Source organism: Grosmannia clavigera, assembly GCF_000143105.1.
Source record: "Grosmannia clavigera kw1407 unplaced genomic scaffold GCSC_113, whole genome shotgun sequence".
Taxonomy (NCBI): Eukaryota; Fungi; Ascomycota; class Sordariomycetes; order Ophiostomatales; family Ophiostomataceae; genus Leptographium; species Leptographium clavigerum.
In genome coordinates, this window is record NW_014040831.1 from 1,270,089 (window position 1) to 1,286,930 (window position 16,842).

The 16,842-nt window shown below is 58.7% G+C and overlaps 5 protein-coding genes across 5 annotated transcripts; 3 read left to right on the plus strand and 2 right to left on the minus strand.

The window, feature by feature from the left end:
- Positions 1-53: 53 nt before the first annotated feature.
- On the plus strand, positions 54-3,884 carry CMQ_3801 (centrin-binding protein; the record flags this gene model as incomplete). The annotated part of the gene is made up of 1 exon (XM_014319739.1): positions 54-3,884. The coding sequence occupies one exon, from the start codon at positions 54-56 to the stop codon at positions 3,882-3,884; it is 3,831 nt and encodes a 1,276-aa protein (XP_014175214.1).
- Positions 3,885-4,472: 588 nt separating this feature from the next.
- On the minus strand, positions 4,473-7,000 carry CMQ_3465 (ars-binding protein; the record flags this gene model as incomplete). Its single annotated transcript, XM_014319403.1, has 2 exons — positions 4,473-6,644; positions 6,686-7,000. 2 exons carry the CDS (start codon positions 6,998-7,000, stop codon positions 4,473-4,475), a joined length of 2,487 nt encoding a protein of 828 aa, XP_014174878.1.
- A 2,486-nt stretch (positions 7,001-9,486) lies between these two features.
- CMQ_3903 (arginase family protein) lies at positions 9,487-10,733 on the plus strand (the record flags this gene model as incomplete). The annotated part of the gene is made up of 2 exons (XM_014319841.1): positions 9,487-10,450; positions 10,507-10,733. The coding sequence occupies 2 exons, from the start codon at positions 9,487-9,489 to the stop codon at positions 10,731-10,733; spliced, it is 1,191 nt and encodes a 396-aa protein (XP_014175316.1).
- A 654-nt stretch (positions 10,734-11,387) lies between these two features.
- CMQ_4231 (peroxisomal membrane protein) lies at positions 11,388-12,634 on the plus strand (the record flags this gene model as incomplete). Its single annotated transcript, XM_014320169.1, has 2 exons — positions 11,388-12,429; positions 12,510-12,634. The coding sequence occupies 2 exons, from the start codon at positions 11,388-11,390 to the stop codon at positions 12,632-12,634; spliced, it is 1,167 nt and encodes a 388-aa protein (XP_014175644.1).
- A 453-nt stretch (positions 12,635-13,087) lies between these two features.
- Positions 13,088-16,213, minus strand: CMQ_3577 (uncharacterized protein; the record flags this gene model as incomplete). Its single annotated transcript, XM_014319515.1, has 1 exon — positions 13,088-16,213. The coding sequence occupies one exon, from the start codon at positions 16,211-16,213 to the stop codon at positions 13,088-13,090; it is 3,126 nt and encodes a 1,041-aa protein (XP_014174990.1).
- Positions 16,214-16,842: the final 629 nt, after the last annotated feature.

Here is a 16,842-nt window from a genome sequence, read left to right on the forward strand (position 1 = left end):
CGGCCGACCGTCCTCTGGCGCTTTATCATGCCTTCGCCGGCGTGCGCGCTCCCATGCCGTCTCACGCTGCTCCGCTGTCCTCTCGAGATGGCCGAGTCCGCTCGTCGTCGATCCAGGACCAGCGCGAGCCCTACTACTACACCAATGAGGACGTTGAGCTGCTGGACTCGATCGTGTCGCTCGGACAAGAGCTGCTGCCGACGCTGCCGAAGCGCGAACAGCTGCCGACGACAGCGCTCTTCCGCGCGGCCGACATTGTCTTTCCGCAGTATGGCATCAGCCCCGATGGCGAGGACAAGTACAGCCGGGTCATCTTTCTGATTGGCGGCATGCGCACGACCGACGACCTGTACGAGCGCTTCCGCACCGTGCTAGAGCGCATGGGCATCGTGATCGAGTACGTCGACGGGGACGAAGCAGCGGCAGCGTTACCAATACCGCTGCCCACGACAAGCACAGACCCCAAACCAGTGCCTGGGCTGGTTCGACGGCACTCGGACGGCACGACGGCATCGCAGCAGCACAGACGACGGTCCGACTCGCCGGCACGGCCGCGTGGCCGGGTCACATTTGCGGACGAGCTGCAAGAACTGCCGATACCAAGACCACCGACAGCGATGGCGATTCGTCCGATGGATCTGTGGCCATCGCACGTGGAAGCCGACGTGGAGAGTGTGGACGACGACGACGACGACGACGACGACGCTGGCGACGACGCGGACAACGCGGACAACGTGGACGACGCAGACGAGGACAGCGATGACGAGCAGGGAGACGGAGTCGACAAGGTCGACCAATACACACGGTCTCTTGAGATGGTGCTGGGACTGCCGGCAGCGAAATACGAGAAGGACAGACAAGGCAAAGAGTACAAACACGAGCACGAGCAGGTCTACAACTTGCCCATACGGCCACGAAACGAGGCAGCGACAGCAGCAGAGGAGCTGCCAGGGGCCAGCGACACGCTGATTCACGAAGAGCTGGACGCTGGTCCGCCGGCCAAGGTGGACGTGCGAATCATGGCGCGCGTGGCCGACACGTTCTATCTGCGCTTTGCATTCCTGGGCGGGCAGGCAATCGAGAAGTGGAGGGCTGCCAGCATGCAGAGCGTAGAGCGGGAGCAATACGCCGTCCGGATGGACCGAGAGTTGTCACTATCGGAAGCGGTGATAGTATGGGGAGGTGCAGTAGAGGGTGAGGTGGAAGGTGAGGATGAGGTGGAAAGTGAAGCCAAAGGTGAAGACGAAGACGAAGATGAAGACGAAGAAGACGACGAAGAAGACGAAACAGGCCTCCAGGTGCTGGAGTATCGCGACAAGATGTTGAAGCTGGCAGGACGGGCATACGACATCTCGCTGGTATACAAGGCGTTTACACACTGGCAGGTAATGGCGCTGGAAGAGGAGGAGCGGACACAGGTGGCACGACGACACGTGCTGCGGAAAAAGGTGTTTGTGGGATGGCGGACACAGACGATGCAAGACGAGGCAACAGTGCGGTCGCTGGTGCTGGGCTGGGCAGTGGTGCGATGGCGGACTTGTCTAGCAGATATCTGGGAGCAGCAGATGACGGCCGAAGGAGTGGACGAGAGAGAGCTGACGGTAGTCGGAGTCTGGACATGGCTGCGCGCATATCAAGAGCGAGTGGCCGAGGCGATTCGACAGCGCCACGAACAACAGCTGAAGACGGCAGCAGCACGACAGTGGCAGGCGATCTGGGGCCAGAAGACGGCGCGAAGAACACAATCAGCACACTGGACGCGGCTGCGACTGGTGGGTGCAGCCGTGGACCACTGGGTAGAACAGGCCCAGACACAGGCGGCGATCCGGCTGCGAATCGAAGCAGAAGAAGACCTGACGTTTGCGCGAGCAGCGCTGCAAGACCTGCAGAAACAGGCGCGGCTGGCCCGCGAGCTGCGACGAATGCAAGCAGCACGACGAGCGGAGCTGAAGCTGACATCGGTAGCAGCCTGGTGGCAGCGGACCGTAGCCGCAGACGAAGAGGTGGCCAGCCAGGATCGACGGCTATTGCGTGACTGGGCGCTGCTGTGGATGCGCGAGGTGCGGCTGGTGCAGTTCCGGGCAGACATGGTGCACGACGCCAAGGTGGACGCAGTGCACAGCTGGATGCTAGCCGAAAAGGTCGTGTTCCTGGGACGATATCGAGACGGCCGGCTGCTGCGACGGGCCTTTGGGCTGATGGCAGAGGTGGCCGGTGTGGGCGGTCGACGGCGGCGATGGAACGAGTGGGAGGCGCAGAGAGACGCGGCCGACGAGCTGCGACAAGCCAACCTGTTGTGGACAAGCAGCCGGCAAGCGACAGCGAGGCTGCAGCACCAGCGAGCACAAGAAGCGCGGGCCGACGCGCTGCTGTGCCGCAGCCGGGCAGCATCGGCTTTAGGGCGGCTGGCGTCGGCTGCAGCAGCATCGGCCTGGCGTGACAGTCAGCTGGCCTCGATGGCCGCCCGCGGCGCATACTATGTGGCCGTGACGGACGCGCTGTCGGGCTGGGCACAGCTGGCACGACAGACGCGCGAGGCCCGGCTGCGGGCGACGTATCGCGCTTTTCGGCTGACCATCAAGCGGGAGACGGCGCGATCCTGTGTGGCCGTCTGGCTGCAGCAGAAGACGAGCCAGAACGAACGACAGACGAGCCTGCTGGCGACGGCGGTCACGGCAGCCGACACGCGCATGTGCTTTGCCGCCGTCGACGCGTGGATTGCCGCAGCTAACGACGGTCTTTTCCGGCAAGCCGTGGCGATCGAGGCCGATGCCGAGGCCTATCTCTCGCGCTGGCGGCTGCGACTGGCCGACCAGACGACCATCACGGACGCGGCAGCCGAGCACCACATCGTGTCGGTCCTGCTGGCCCGCTGGGACGGCTGGGAGCTGCAGGCGGTGCAGGCGCGGGCACGACGCCACACGGCCGCGGCCCTGCGCGAGAAGAACGAGCGTCGACTTGTCCGTCGTGTCGTGGCTGGCTGGCAGGACTGGATGGCCGAAGAGGCCGAAGCCGAAGACGACGAGGTCGAAGACGAAGCCGACGAGGCCGACGAGGACGAGGACGAGGCCCAGGACGAGAACACGACCATCCACTGGTCATCGACGTCGTTTCCCAGCAGCTCGGCCTGGCGACTCGGATCGTCGTCGCTGCGGTCATCAGCCGCCACCAATGCCACCAATGCCACCACGGTCACGGCGACGCCCTTTCGGCCGGCCTCGAGCTTCTTGCTGCACCCCATCATGGAGGCCGATCTGCGGTCGTCCCAGATGCAGATGGCCGCCCAGACGCCGACTCGACACCGGCTGCTGCGCCTGACACCGGCACCAGGGCGGACTCTGAAACCGACGCCCAAACCGACGTTGGGTGCAGGTGCAGGCACCGGTCCAGCTCCGATTCCGGCTCCCACGCCCGCTCGCCTGCGTCGTCGGCTGCTCTCGGCCGCTCGTCTGGCCGACTCTGTCCAGCTGGGGCCCATGTCGGCCTTTGACGAGGACGAGGATGACGAGCACGACAGTCGAAACGGTCACGGCCACCTCGACGACGATGCCGATGCCTCGTCCGATGCCGACGACCTGCTGCTTCTCCAGAGCGGCAGCCATGCTCGCCATCGGCTCGGCCGCAGCTATACCGCCGCATCGGCCACGAATCCGCGACGGGGACCTCCACAGCCACCGTCTGGCAGCGTCCACGCCAGCGCCAACACCAACGCCACTACCACGCCCATGGCCCCGCTGCCGTCGCCGTTTGAGCGCCGTCTGCGCGCCGCCTACCGGTCGTCGTGGGCGCCGGGGAACGGCCGTCGCACGCTGGCCACAACAACAACACCGCTGCCGAGCCGACGGTCCGCTGCCGTCACGTTTGCGGACGACTATAGGGGGTAGGGGGGACAACAGGGTTGAGGGGATGCAGTGCAGAGTGCAATGCACAAGTCTCGTCTTAATGAACGTGATCGGATCATGAATGGCTCTTTTGGTGTTCTTGGACCTCAATGTTGATGTTGTTTTGTTGTTTTGTTGTGCTCTTTTGCTCTTTTGCTCTTTTGCTCTTTTTTGCTGTTTGGTCACTCTTTCTCATTCGCCCGCTTCACACATTCGCCGGAGTTGGCTTCTTGGAAAGGTGGTGCGCCGGTTGCGCAAGGCGTTCAGGATGGCTCTCGGTTGTATAGCAGCCCCAAAGCGGAACTTCAGCCCGCAGTATAGCAACCAATGATTTCAGAATCACCATACAAGAACCACGTCTCGTCTGGCCATCAATCGCATAATCGGATTCCAAAAAATGCCCAAAACGTCTGCCTCCAGTCATGTCGCGTCCAATATAACAGAAAATGGTCTGTACAGACAAAAATGGTCAAAAAACGTCCCAAAAAAGCATTACAAGTTTTTACTGTCCCGACCGCTGTCCAGCAGCCAGGCTCATGACCCATCCCTTTCCCAATTCCTCTTGCTTCGTCAACGTGCGTCTTCCATCCGTCATCGGTCTTTCAATCCCTCCAGCACCCGCGCCTTCAGGCCGCCCAGCTGTTTGTCTCGCTTGTGCAGCACCACCACCAGGTCGCGGTATCGCTTCTCCCACATCGCCGCCAAGCCTGTCGTATCGTCCGGCATCGTCGCTGGCAGTGTCCCCATGTCCGGCGGTGTCGCATACGGCGTCGCATTCGTGCTTGGTGGTGTCACCGCCGGTCGCTTCCGGTCCACCGCCTCCTCGCTGCTCTGCCTCTCCGCCTCCGCCTTCACCTCCATCGGCGTCTTGGCCCAGTACGTTTGCGGCACCCTTTCCACCATGTTGAACCGCCGTCGCACGCTGCCAAACCTGAGCTCCCAGCTCATCCCAAACTCGGCATATTCGTCATTCTCGCCCATCCGCCGAAGCTCCATCTTCGAATGGTCCATCAGCACCCTCGCCCCGGCCAGGATCGCCACGTTGATCAGAAATGCCTCCCCTGAAGGCGCCTTCTTGATCAGGTTCGTCATCACCGTGTCCGCAATCGCACGCGCCTCGTCAATCGTGCAGCCCTGCGTCAGCTGTCCCTTGGCGTCCCGCCATTCCGCACACAGAATCTCATGCAGGAAATACGCGTGCGTCTCATCCACGTTCGTCCGGTCTTTCTGCGCATCAAAGTGAAATGGTAGGCTGAAGAGTGGCGCTGGCGCTGGCTTGCCCAATACGCTGCCGAATGTACCGTTCATGTTGTTGCTGTACCCGCCTACCGCCGTCCTGCCCGTGCCCAGAGAATTGCTCACTCCTGGGACCCGACCGGCATTGATGTGGCTGTTATTGTCCATACTGACAACAACATCATCCGCCTCCACCATGTACACGCTCCGATCCTGCCCTGCTGTGGCCACGGAATATAGCGATGAGAAGGAGTCGTTCCCGAACGGCTGCGTGCTCATGTCCTCATGTTGATAGTTCAGGTGATAGCCTGCCATGTTCCCGGCAAAGCTCCCGTAATACAGCGGTGACGCGAGCGCATTAGGGTCCAAAAAGCTCATGTCAGAGCCGAATGGCGCGCATCCGTTGAACATTCCCAGCGGCGACACCGCCAATGCAATGCTTGAGCCCCGGACTTCCGCCCGCTCCGGTCCGTACATTGGCTGACGCTCAGAGCGCTCATCACAATGCCTGGACACCGTTGCTCCGCCGTCGGATGTCGGCATCTGCGACACGAGAGGGATCAGTACCGAGCCGGCCGAAGATGTGCTGCCTGCATCATGCAGCACCGGGTTAGCCATATACGTGGATGGCAGCTCCGGCGATGTCGAGTTGGACAGCTGAGCCGGGTATGCAGTCTCCGTAAAAACTGCCGCTGTCTGCTCCATTGTGGTATATACGGCCTGCGAGCTCTCAACAGCGGCTGTCTGCTGATTGTTGCCATTTCTGCGGGCTTTGCTACTGCTGTTGTTGTTGCTGATGCCGTTGCAATTGCCATTGCCGTTGCGCTTAATGGGCGGTCGGCCACGCGTCTTGCCAGAGCCGCCAGTGCCGCTGCTGCTGCGCCATGCCGACGAGACCACCTTGGCGCCGTGACGACGGCCGGAAGACCGTGTTGTCTTGGCCGGCTGCGCTGCCACAGCCGGCTTTGGCTCGTCTCCCCAGAAAGTCTGCCGCGTCGGCGTGATGGATGTTGTCGGGTATGCCGATAATGGCGACTCCAACTCGCTGCCTGTCCACGATGATCCCACCGGAGGCGTCGGCAGGGACATGTGCGGTCCCCCGCTCATGTCGTACGATGGAATATGCAGTTGCGGATGCTGCACCTGCACATGTGCTTCCGCGTGCCCTGAGTTGCCCGGCGGCTGCGCGAATGCGTATATGGTATTGTTGTGGGGGTGTTGCGGCCATGAGCCGTTTGCATTTTCCGGCGCGTCGTCAAGGCGCTGCTTCTGCAGCGGTGGCATGCAGCTCAGCAGCTGCTGATCTGCGTCCTCGTCCGGCCGCCTCCGCCCCCGACGTGGCTTTATCTCGGGAACAAGAGCACGCAGCGCCATGTCGTCTTTTGCAGCCACGCCGTCGCGCAAATAGTCGTCAAACGCACCGAGATCGGACGGCACCTCTGTCCAGTAGCTATGGCCACGGTCCATCAGATAGTCGAAGAACGCATCAACATGCATAGCATGCATCCAGCGCTGGGACCGTGTGAGCTAGGGAGCAGTGAAAAGGCAGCAAAAATGGGGGCTCTTACCTTTAACCGCACAGCGTACTGCTGGATTTTCTGTGAGCTTTGGCCACTGTCCTGGTCAGGAGGATCGACGCCCAGCTTGAGCGCCAGCTCAGCCCACGTCTTGATCTGCTTGCTCTCGAGCTGGCAGATGAGCAGGAACAGCGTGTAGATGCTAAAGCTCTTTCCGCCGCTACGCGGAGGCGTTCGGAATGCCTCCCGCAGAGCCGCCGTACTGCTATCCAACGGCACAATCGGGTTGCAGTAGAGAATGAAGCTCACGTAGGCGTCCTCAATGGTCGTGCCCGTCACGGAGCGGTCAGGCAGAGAGTGTCTCATTGAGAAAAGATGTGCAGCCGGGAAGCTGCTCTGTTGTCGTGGGTGTTGCTGTTTCTGTTGCTGTGGCAGCTGATGGTAATGTGGATGCTGCTGCTGCTGCTGCTGCTGCTGCTGCTGTCGATGCGGTCGCTCTCACTGTCGCTGTTGCTGCAAATGCTGTCTCCGGCCCCAACAACAGCCGCCGTCCATCTAAAGAGAAAAAGCAATGGCACCTGATGCTGTTCTGGTCACTCTTGTCATGACGACCTCCTGCAGAGGGCTTGGCGTCAGGCGTCAGATGAGATACAAAGGCTAAGCGCGTGTCTCTTCTAGCTGCGAATCCACAGAATTGGTCCGGTGGGGATGTCTTGTGTATAAATATAAAGCCCGTTCAGTCCAGATTCAGACCAGGCAAGAAAGAAGCAGGATCCGACAGAGTGGTCGCCGCGTGGCAATTGTTGGCCGATGGTGCGCCTCCCAGTTCTACCGGTTGTGGTCCAACAGCTCATACCTTTGCCAGCCGCCCGAGCGTAGCGTTGTAGCGTCACTGTTAGGTCTCCGACTGCAAATGGGTGGACGGGTTGCAGGCTGGTGGGTATCGAGAATGCTTGTGTTCGGAAACAAAGTACTTTGTTGTCTCGTGGCTGCCCATTCTAAGACTTGCCCTTTGTTACCCCATGTATTATTTTTGCCGCCAGCAGGTAGTCGCCAGCAAGGGGCCCTCTGTCGCTCCTGCCTCGCCCCTCTTTCAGCCGCCCGGTCCACCAGCCCTAATCAGTAACCCAGAATAGCTTTTGCCAATTTTGAGCTATGTGTCAACCTTATCCCATAGTCCTGCCAGCTCGAGAAAAAGGTCAGAAGGCTGACCTGAACGACCTTACTGTTGCGACGAGCAGGCGAGATGTTGCACGTGCCACTCTGTAAGTGCACTCGACCCGGTGTCTGAAACCCAACTCCCCACTATGCGCTGATCCCGATCGGACCTAAGCCGCCAAGCTCCGAGCATCGTAGTTCTGTAGCCTGTAACTCGACACCCACAAAGTGGAAGCTTCGTTCCAACAGCACACACACACCGCAGATCGCCAAGCGTCCGCAGTACAGGTATGCGTCCTGAGGCTAGAGTGTTTGACTTTGTCCGGTATGAGTAAGGCGCACAATTCTACGAGCTTATTAGGCGGTCATCTATCTGCGCAGCTCCTCCTGAATCGATGTTTAAACATACGGTCAAGGAGAAGCAGGCCCTGGCCGTACAGTACGATACGTAATTGGCCTCCAGAGAACTTTTGTCGGCCACGCCGTCTGCCCTGTCCTCCACTGTTGCTGCTGGCCCGCGCATAAACCTCGGGGCGCTAATCGATTACGTGTGGCGCCGTGGCCGTGCTGTCTCTTGCCCTCGCGACTTTTTCTATTTTGCCACGCCTCGCCACTCTTCGGTATTGGCAACGTCAGTACTCTGTCAAGTGCACTGCACACACTGATACCGTGTTCAGGGACAGGTGCTTCAGTTCGTCCCGCTAGTCTGTCCGATTACTGAACTGCACGAAACTGGAGAATGCACTTACCAGCCGCTTGGGTCTAGCTATGTTCCAGGCAACTAAAAACAAATAGACAAACGCATGCCGGCGCCGACGCTTAGTCTCAGAGTGGCAAGCTCGGCCGAGCAGAACAGGTTATGGTCCAGGATACCCCGTCGGCAGTTGTTTCATATGTTAATCCTCATCTGCCGTTGCTGGACTACTGGTGTCTATGCAAAATGTACGGAGTATTGAGAACGTTTTCATCGCCTGAGCCGTATATATGATGTTCAGACGGTGTGCAGTTAGAGTGCAGACACGGGGCCGACTGTGGTTAGCCTGTGGTTCGTGCTGTAATACGAGTCGCCTCAAATCAGGCCCGGCGAGGAGAGGAACTATACGAGTAGTCCTCTGGTTTCGATATAGATCACGCTATGGTTGCGTTCCCTAGCCCGGCTGATATTATAGCGAGAATGTCCCGGCAACGTATATGTAGTATTACTCAGCCACGACCCAGACAGCCGGGACCTCTTGTTTCTTGAAGCAGGTTGCAGTTACTACTACGTAGATGGAGCAATTGTTCCGCAACTAGCTCAGAAATAGGGGTGATAAGTAACAGCAGACGCCCAAACAAGGCTGCAGGGCTGTATGCCCGTGATTTGGCATAAATGCTCGCCAACCTGCCCTGGCTGTTTGTATGTAGCAATGGAAGCAGCCTGTTTATAATGATACGCTAGATAATGACCAACTGGAGAAACGCCGCATTAGTGTAACATACGACGAATCATGGAGAAGAGATAAGCGGTTTCTCTATGTAACCATTGCGTCGTCGTCGTTGCTTGTGCTTCTACAGTACTTCGTACGTTGCTTGCATCTCAATTGTCACTGTCTCTCCTTTTGTCCGCGATGTCTTCCCGGTCCATTGTAGCATGCGTGCTTTCTAGCCTCTACTTGGCAAGCCTGGTTTCTGCTCACTCTCCCCAGCAGCAGCCGATGCAGGATAGAGCAAGCTTTGTCAGCAAGTCAATCTTCCGTCATCAACCCGAGATGCTGGCTGCTCTCGCAGATCCGGGTCCACATCTATACGACGAGGTTGAAGGCACCCCCTTCCAGGGCACCGTGTCCTTTGCACATCTTGAAACTCCCGACTGCTTTTCAGCTGCCGAGGATGGCATTTTTGACATTGCCATTGTCGGCGCCCCTTTTGACCTGGGCGTTACATACCGGCCTGGCGCTCGATTCGGGCCCGCTGGAGCTAGGATGGGCTCTAGGCGAATAGCGCCTTCGGTGGGCTACAGGTACGTCGTATGCAGGGCGTCAGGTCCTCCCTTGCGCACCCCTATAGCTGTTCGACGGGGCTACCAAGTGCTGACGGCCAGCATGGACAATGGCGTGAATCCCTTCCGGGACTGGGCCAAGGTGGTCGACTGCGGCGACGTGAGCAACTCGCCTTTCGATAAGCTGCTGGCGATACACGAGCTCCAGAAGGGCTGGGAGGCTGTCGCGAGTCGCAAGGTGCGCAACCCTGATAACGGCACCGTGCCACGCATCATTGGCATCGGTGGCGATCACACAATCAGCCTACCGGCAATCCGCGCGCTGTCCAGGACATGGGGCCGCGTGGCCGTGCTGCACTTTGACTCCCACCTAGACAGCTGGGACCCAAAGCAGCTTGGCGGCGGCAAGACAAAGTACGCAGAAATTAACCATGGAACCATGTTTCACATCCTGCACGAGGAGGGCCTCTTGTCCAAAGATGCCAATATGCACCTTGGAGCGCGAACAATGCTGTTCGATAAGTCGTACGACTTGGAAAACGACGCGCGGTGCGGCTTCTCGTACATTCGTGCCCGGGAGCTCGACGTTATGGGCGTCGACAAGATCGTTGCAAAAGTTGTGGAGACAGTGGGCGACAGCTTTGTCTACTTGAGTCTCGACATCGACGTGCTTGATCCAGGTAAGCAACCGTCCCTGTGGCCCGGCTGAATGTCAGTGCACTGACTCCCGCACCAGCCTTTGCTCCGGCTACCGGAACAATCGAGCCGGGCGGGTGGACAGCGCGGGAGATGCTCCAGATCCTCGACGGACTATCTCAGGCCGGCGTCAAAATTGTGGGTGCAGACGTTGTCGAGTTCACGCCTGTGTACGACAACTCGGCGGAGACCACCGGACTCATGGTTGCGCAGCTCGTCTATGAGATTCTCCAGTGGATGGTCCGGGTTCCTGTGTCCCCACAGTAGAGTGGATGTTTGGATGGATTGTGAGATTACGGAATCTTGTGACAGAAAAAGAGGAGGGAAAAGATTAGTGTACTCCGTACTCCGTACGGAGTAGTGCATTCGGCGTCCACTGCCGCTTGCTGTAGTTGTGTGCCACCCGAGCGGTCAGGGAGCCGGACGCCACGACAAGGAAGCCCTGGTTGCTGTCGGCGCCTCCCGCTGCCGAACAACTTTTCTTTTGAAGCATAATCGTCCTTCCTTGATCCTAGCATCATGGGCCCCAAAAATTACTTCGTAAATTATTAGTCAGTGGGCCCGTGCATTAGCACGTGAAGCCGCGAGGTGTTGGTGTGTGGGGAAGGTGCGGTTCAAAGGCCGAACCCCAGCCAAATTTTGCGGCATGCCGTCATTGTTCCGGGGTTTGAACCTCGGCTTCAACGTGGCAGAAGCATCTCCACGACACATGCATTCGTAGCAAGCCGATAATAGACAAGTTTACGCGTCTGTCAACCTGCTCTTGGAGTCTTTGTGCACGTCTCATCTCGTTCATCCTTTCCGACTCCTAACCTCTCGTCATCACCACAAGCGTACCGCTGTCATCATCCGTTATCCACCATCCACCATTCACCATCCTCCATCCACCACCCACATAAATCAAGCACCGCGATCCACACTATGGCGCCTGTTGCCTCTAAGCCCGTCCCCGACGCCGACACGGCGGTGCCGCTCCCGGCAAACGACAGCGTGGCTCACGCCATCGCGGGTGCGGGCGGGGGCATTCTGTCGACACTGGTGACATACCCGCTGATCACGCTCTCAACACGGGCACAAGTGGAGTCGAAGCGCGCGGACTCGTCCTTCCTGGCGGCAGTGGAGCACATTGTAGCACGTGAGGGCGTGTCTGGTCTGTATGCAGGCCTCAACTCTGCCGTCTTCGGCATCGGGGTGACCAATTTCGTCTACTACTACTGGTATGAGTGGACGCGGGCCGCATTCGCACAGGCTGCCGCTGCACGTGCGGCCACACCAGGCCGGGTGGCCGGAAGACTGACGACGGCAGAGTCGATGATTGCGGGCGCCGTCGCCGGTTCGGCCACGGTGATTCTGACGAACCCGATCTGGGTGGTGAACACGCGAATGACGACACGCCGACGGCCATCGACAAAGAAGACTGCCTGCACCAGCGCCAGTGCTAGTGCCAGTGCCAGTGCCAGTGCCACCATCTCCAACCCGTCGTCAGCAACATCCACGGCAACGACGGACGAGGAAGCCGTGCTAGTTGAGTCGGACAAGGAGAAGAAGGAAGCGACCAAGGACGTGGAAGCGGAAGCGGTAAAGGAGCCAGAGACAGCGGCCGTTGCTGCGCCCACGTCAACTATCGGCACCCTCTTGGCCTTGCTTCGGGAGGAGGGCCCGCGGGCACTGTTTGCCGGTGTCGTGCCGGCGCTGGTGCTCGTGATCAACCCGATCCTGCAGTACACCCTCTTTGAGCAGCTGAAGAATATGGTACAGGCGCGGAGAGCCCGCGGCGCGCCCTTCACACCCGGCCTGGCGTTTATCCTGGGTGCCGTGAGCAAGCTGTTTGCTACCGGCATCACTTACCCATACATCACGGTCAAGAGCCGCATGCATGTGGCCAAGGACCGCAGTCAGGGCGGCGTGACGGCTGTGCTGCGCCGCATCATCCAGGAGGAGGGCTACGCTGGTCTATACAAGGGTGAGTTTTGCCGTACTCCTTGCGTCTCGTGTCATATCCGTCGAATTTCCCTGGTTTCGCCCGTGCTAACGGCTTCTCAGGCATCGGTCCCAAGATCACGCAGAGCGTTCTGACGGCTGCCTTCCTCTTCGCCCTCAAGGACGTGCTGTATGCCCAGACTGTGCGGCTGCGGTCGGTGGCAGCTGCCAAGAGGATCCATGCTTAAAGGGTGTCCCGCTCTGAGCAAAAGATACATCTTGCATGTTGGTGGACGGTCACTCATGACAAAGGTTTCCATGAAACATACGGGTGTCCGAAAAATATTAACGCAACCAGGGAGATGAGCCTCCTGGTTGCGGCATGTATAACTAGCTTCTCTACCGGTCGTTATTCAAAAATACAACTGCTATATCCTTAGAGAGTAGGCACTTGCAACTGTGAAGCAGGACATATTGGTATTATCGCGCCACCGCCATTACTTTACGCTATGGAAACCTATTGTGTGTTATTACAGCAAACATCTTACATGCAACAGGAAGCAGCAACTCCTCTTTATCTCCGCCTTCACCCTTTCGCGCCTGCCCAAACCTAAGCCATCGGTCACTCTTTCCTGAACGATTTCTCATTACTACCAATACCCCCTCTTCTGGACATCCAGCCCATATCTTCTCTCTTTGCTTCACTCTAATCCCAACCACCTGAGCGCCTTTTGACTAATGATGGCGTCACCCGCCATATGCCTTTGCGCTTCACTTGCTGCCCGGCTGCGCACAACGTTGCCATTTGCATCCGGGGCTGATGATTCGCCGGCTGCTTCTTTTGTGGCTGTCGCTCCCGTTTGGCGGCTTTGGAAGCCTGCACCGCCCAGATCAGCAAGCTGGGCTCTCTCTTCGCGGAGGAACAGCGGCATTAACATTCGCATGTACATGTCGTTGTCCAGGTCTTCTTCGTCTTCATCGTCGTCTTCGTCGATTCTGTTTTCCTCCCCGCTGCTCCTCGAAAGGGCGGCGTTGCTGGCTCTCAAACTAACCATGCTCATCACATGTTGCATCCTTTCCATCTGGGTTCTGCGTCTCTCCCGTGCTATAGCCGCTGCAGACCCGCTCACTTGCACCGTCTTCGCCACAAGGCGGCTATTGCGGCCAGACAGCACAGACACAGCCATTGCAGGCGCAGGCACGGCCGCAGGGGCGTCGATCAGAGTTGATGAGGCGGTAGAAACGAAGGAGCATGGCGAGGCTGGGCCGCTGAGAGAAGAGCAGCGTCGCAATGTCAAAAGGCTTGTCTTCAGACGATCGCTCACGGTGAGGATCGATGTGCCCACCAAACGCCGATGAACCGAGGCCACGAACGCTGAGATGTCGAGTTCAGTCGCATTTGCCGACAGCAAAAGGTCAGCACGTGCATAAGGATCGGTTTCGTCCGATAGCGTAGCCGTTGTCTGGGCGGATTTGGCGCGGGGAGCGAGCAGTGCCGCCACTTGCAACAGGCTTTGGCCCAGCAGCTGCTGCAGCTCAAAGACCACACCCAGCAGCTCGACCGGGTAGTCCAACATCAAGAAGCGTATGGAAGGGTGCGTCCGGAGATAAAGTTCGAGCTGTGGCACGATGAGTGCAGCCAGCGACTTGGCAGAGTCTTTGTTGCTGGAGCTCTTCAGTGTCGTTTGTGCCTGACGGGCAAGGACCACCAAGTACCGGATATCTAGTCGACCACTGCGGCTGCTCCACGCTGTTGATGATGTGGCCCCGAGAGATAACAGCCTGCCCATCACCGTGGCCGTGAGCGCAGGTCGGACGCCATTCTGCACCCCCAGGGCCAGTATCAGATCAATGCAACCGCCGTCCTTGCCCAATAGCGGTGTCCACAGATCGCAGTCTATCGACGACAGATAGGCAGACAGGTCGTCTTCACTCGCACGCTCGTGCTTATTCTGGCCGTCAGCCGGTCGCTTCAGGTGGTCGCCGAGAGCGGCTCGCAAGGCATTTTGCATTTTCATGGCCGTTGGATGCTCTGTCGTCAACAGTGCAACGAAGCAGTGCTGCTTCGTCTGCTTCACGATTGTGGGAGGCGGTGTCTGTGCTGGGGTAGGTGGCTGCTGTGTCCTATCCGTTGCCCTGACAGTGCTCGGAGAGGGCTGTGAGTACCGAGACGATCTATTGTCCATCGCATATTTGTACCCAGTTGCAGCGAAAGGGTCGTACCCATCCAGGCTCGACCGTGGTGCTGTGATTGCTACTGCAGGCAACGAGGAGTCTGCCAGAGCCCCACCCGGTGGTGTTTTGGGAGTATAGGGTCGTGGAGCATGTTGCGCTGATGGCGTGCCTTGCGGTTGTAGCCGGGTTGTACCTGGTGTTGCTGGATTTGTGCGAAAGACGTCATCACGAATGCACACACTGTCGTCAGCCATACTTCGGCTCCGCGCTATGGCGAGGTCCAGGACTGGGTGTGAAAGCCCATCATGGAAGTGAATGACCAGGTCTTCCACTAAGGGCAGCACGGGATCAGACCCAGCCTCAGGTTCAAACGGCCTAGTGGCATCCGTGCCACGGTCGACACACATAGGCTTGGCGGCTACCGCCGATCCCGTCTGGAGCCGCAGCTTAGGCAGAGGAGACTGTCTGTTTCGACTAGGCCCGCCTAGCTGCTCAAACGTACCAGCCAGCAGCAGTGGCACGGCTGGCACAATCGACGACGGTCTTGGCCTCGTGTTCTGCATCAGCAAAATCGAATCCATGGTCGTTCCTGACACAGGCCGCAACGATGAGTCGCGACTGAGCAAGAAGCTTATGCTACGGTCGCCCAGTGACTCCCTGCTTCCCTCTGGTGGTGGTCTGCTGTCGCTGTAGAGCGGCTGACGTTCGAGCGACCGGGCTCGCCATCGTGTTCGCCCGCGTGACTGTCCCAGTGCTGGCGAAGTCGTAGCCATGGCTGCAGCAATGGCATCCGGCTGCATGGACAAGGGAAAGATGGCCGAGGAAGGTGACGCAAACGGCGAAGAGAGGAAGCTCTCTGTGGCATCAACACTGCCTACGCCTGACCGTGTCATCCACACACTGCTAGCGTTGCTCTGGACGGAAGCCTGACTGACACGACGGCCGAAGTTCGCTAGTCTGTCACCGTGAATCGGCAGGTTCAGGCTGTGACGTCGTTGTCGAGTGAGATCCAGCAGGGAGTGGTTGGCCGGCTGGAGGCTCTCCGTTTCTTTGTCGAGTGCTTCGGCGGCACGCATGGCCCTTGTGCTGGGGTCGGTGTCGGAGTCTGTATCGTTGTCACTATTCTTGGAGACACCGCGCGATGGCTGTGTTGGCTGGAGAGCAACGTTGCTGGCATCCAGCCCAGCCAGGCCGCCCGCTACCAGCTCCTCGAACAGCAAAGCAGCAAGCTGCAGATCGCCACCAGCAGCATTGTCGTGCTTACGGATGGCCTCCACACACAACGCATGGCTGGCGGTTGTGCCCCCCTCCAGAAAGACGAGTCGTTGGTCGTGGCACTTCTTCGTGAAGCTGTTCAAGCGCAGGAAGTCGGCAGCGGCTCTGTTTCGAGCCGCAGCAGCCTCGTGCACATTCCGGATGAAACTGCGGGCATCAAAAGAGGAGCCGGTGAAGCTAGAGGCCGATCCACTTTTGGTTGTGGCTAGGTTTGCCTCTTCAAGGTACGCCTGGATGGCCGGCAGGACGAGGATGTTTGGCGATGCGGGCAGGAGGCGAAGCTGGGTGGTCACCGCTTCCGGAGCACCTTCAAAGGCAATGAGGCAGGCGTTGTTCTTTAGACTCGACATCTTAGCGTCTCGCATACTGTAGAGCATGAAGTTACAGAACGGATGCCCGCGGCTGCATGTCAATCAAATGAGGCGACGGAAAAGGACGATGGAGGAAGGGAGCAGGGTTTTAAAAACGAGAGAAAGGGACAAGCCGGATTGGCAGCGCTGTGAGTCGAGAGCCGTAGGACGCAGCCTTCCTATCACATCCGATATAACTGCCGGGGTCTGAAAATAGTAGACTGCCGGATGCCGATTGAAAGTCCTTCGCTAGGAAGCTAGAAGCAGCCGTGCTTACTGGTATGGAAGCGGTAGAAGAGAATGTGCGAGAAAGAAGGAATGAAGAAGCAGGGCACTCGCTGATCACGACTGATCCGGCTTAATCAAGAGGCAGGAGGTCGGTACCAGAAGTAGGAAAGGGGAGGGTGCCTTTGGCGCACGGGCAAAAGGCGTGCAGCAGTTCTCGAAGCACGGCCTGATCGATGGCGAGAACGGACGAGCATATTGGCCAACCACACGAAGTCGCCCTGCACAGAACTACGACAGAGAGGGGCGTACGATCTACCAAAGAGGATGTTGCTCACGACCAACATCAACAAATGGAAGGCATGATCGCCGAATGCCACGGCTGAGGCCACAAGCAGGAGAGGAAGTGTGGGAGGACAAGGGGGGGAAAG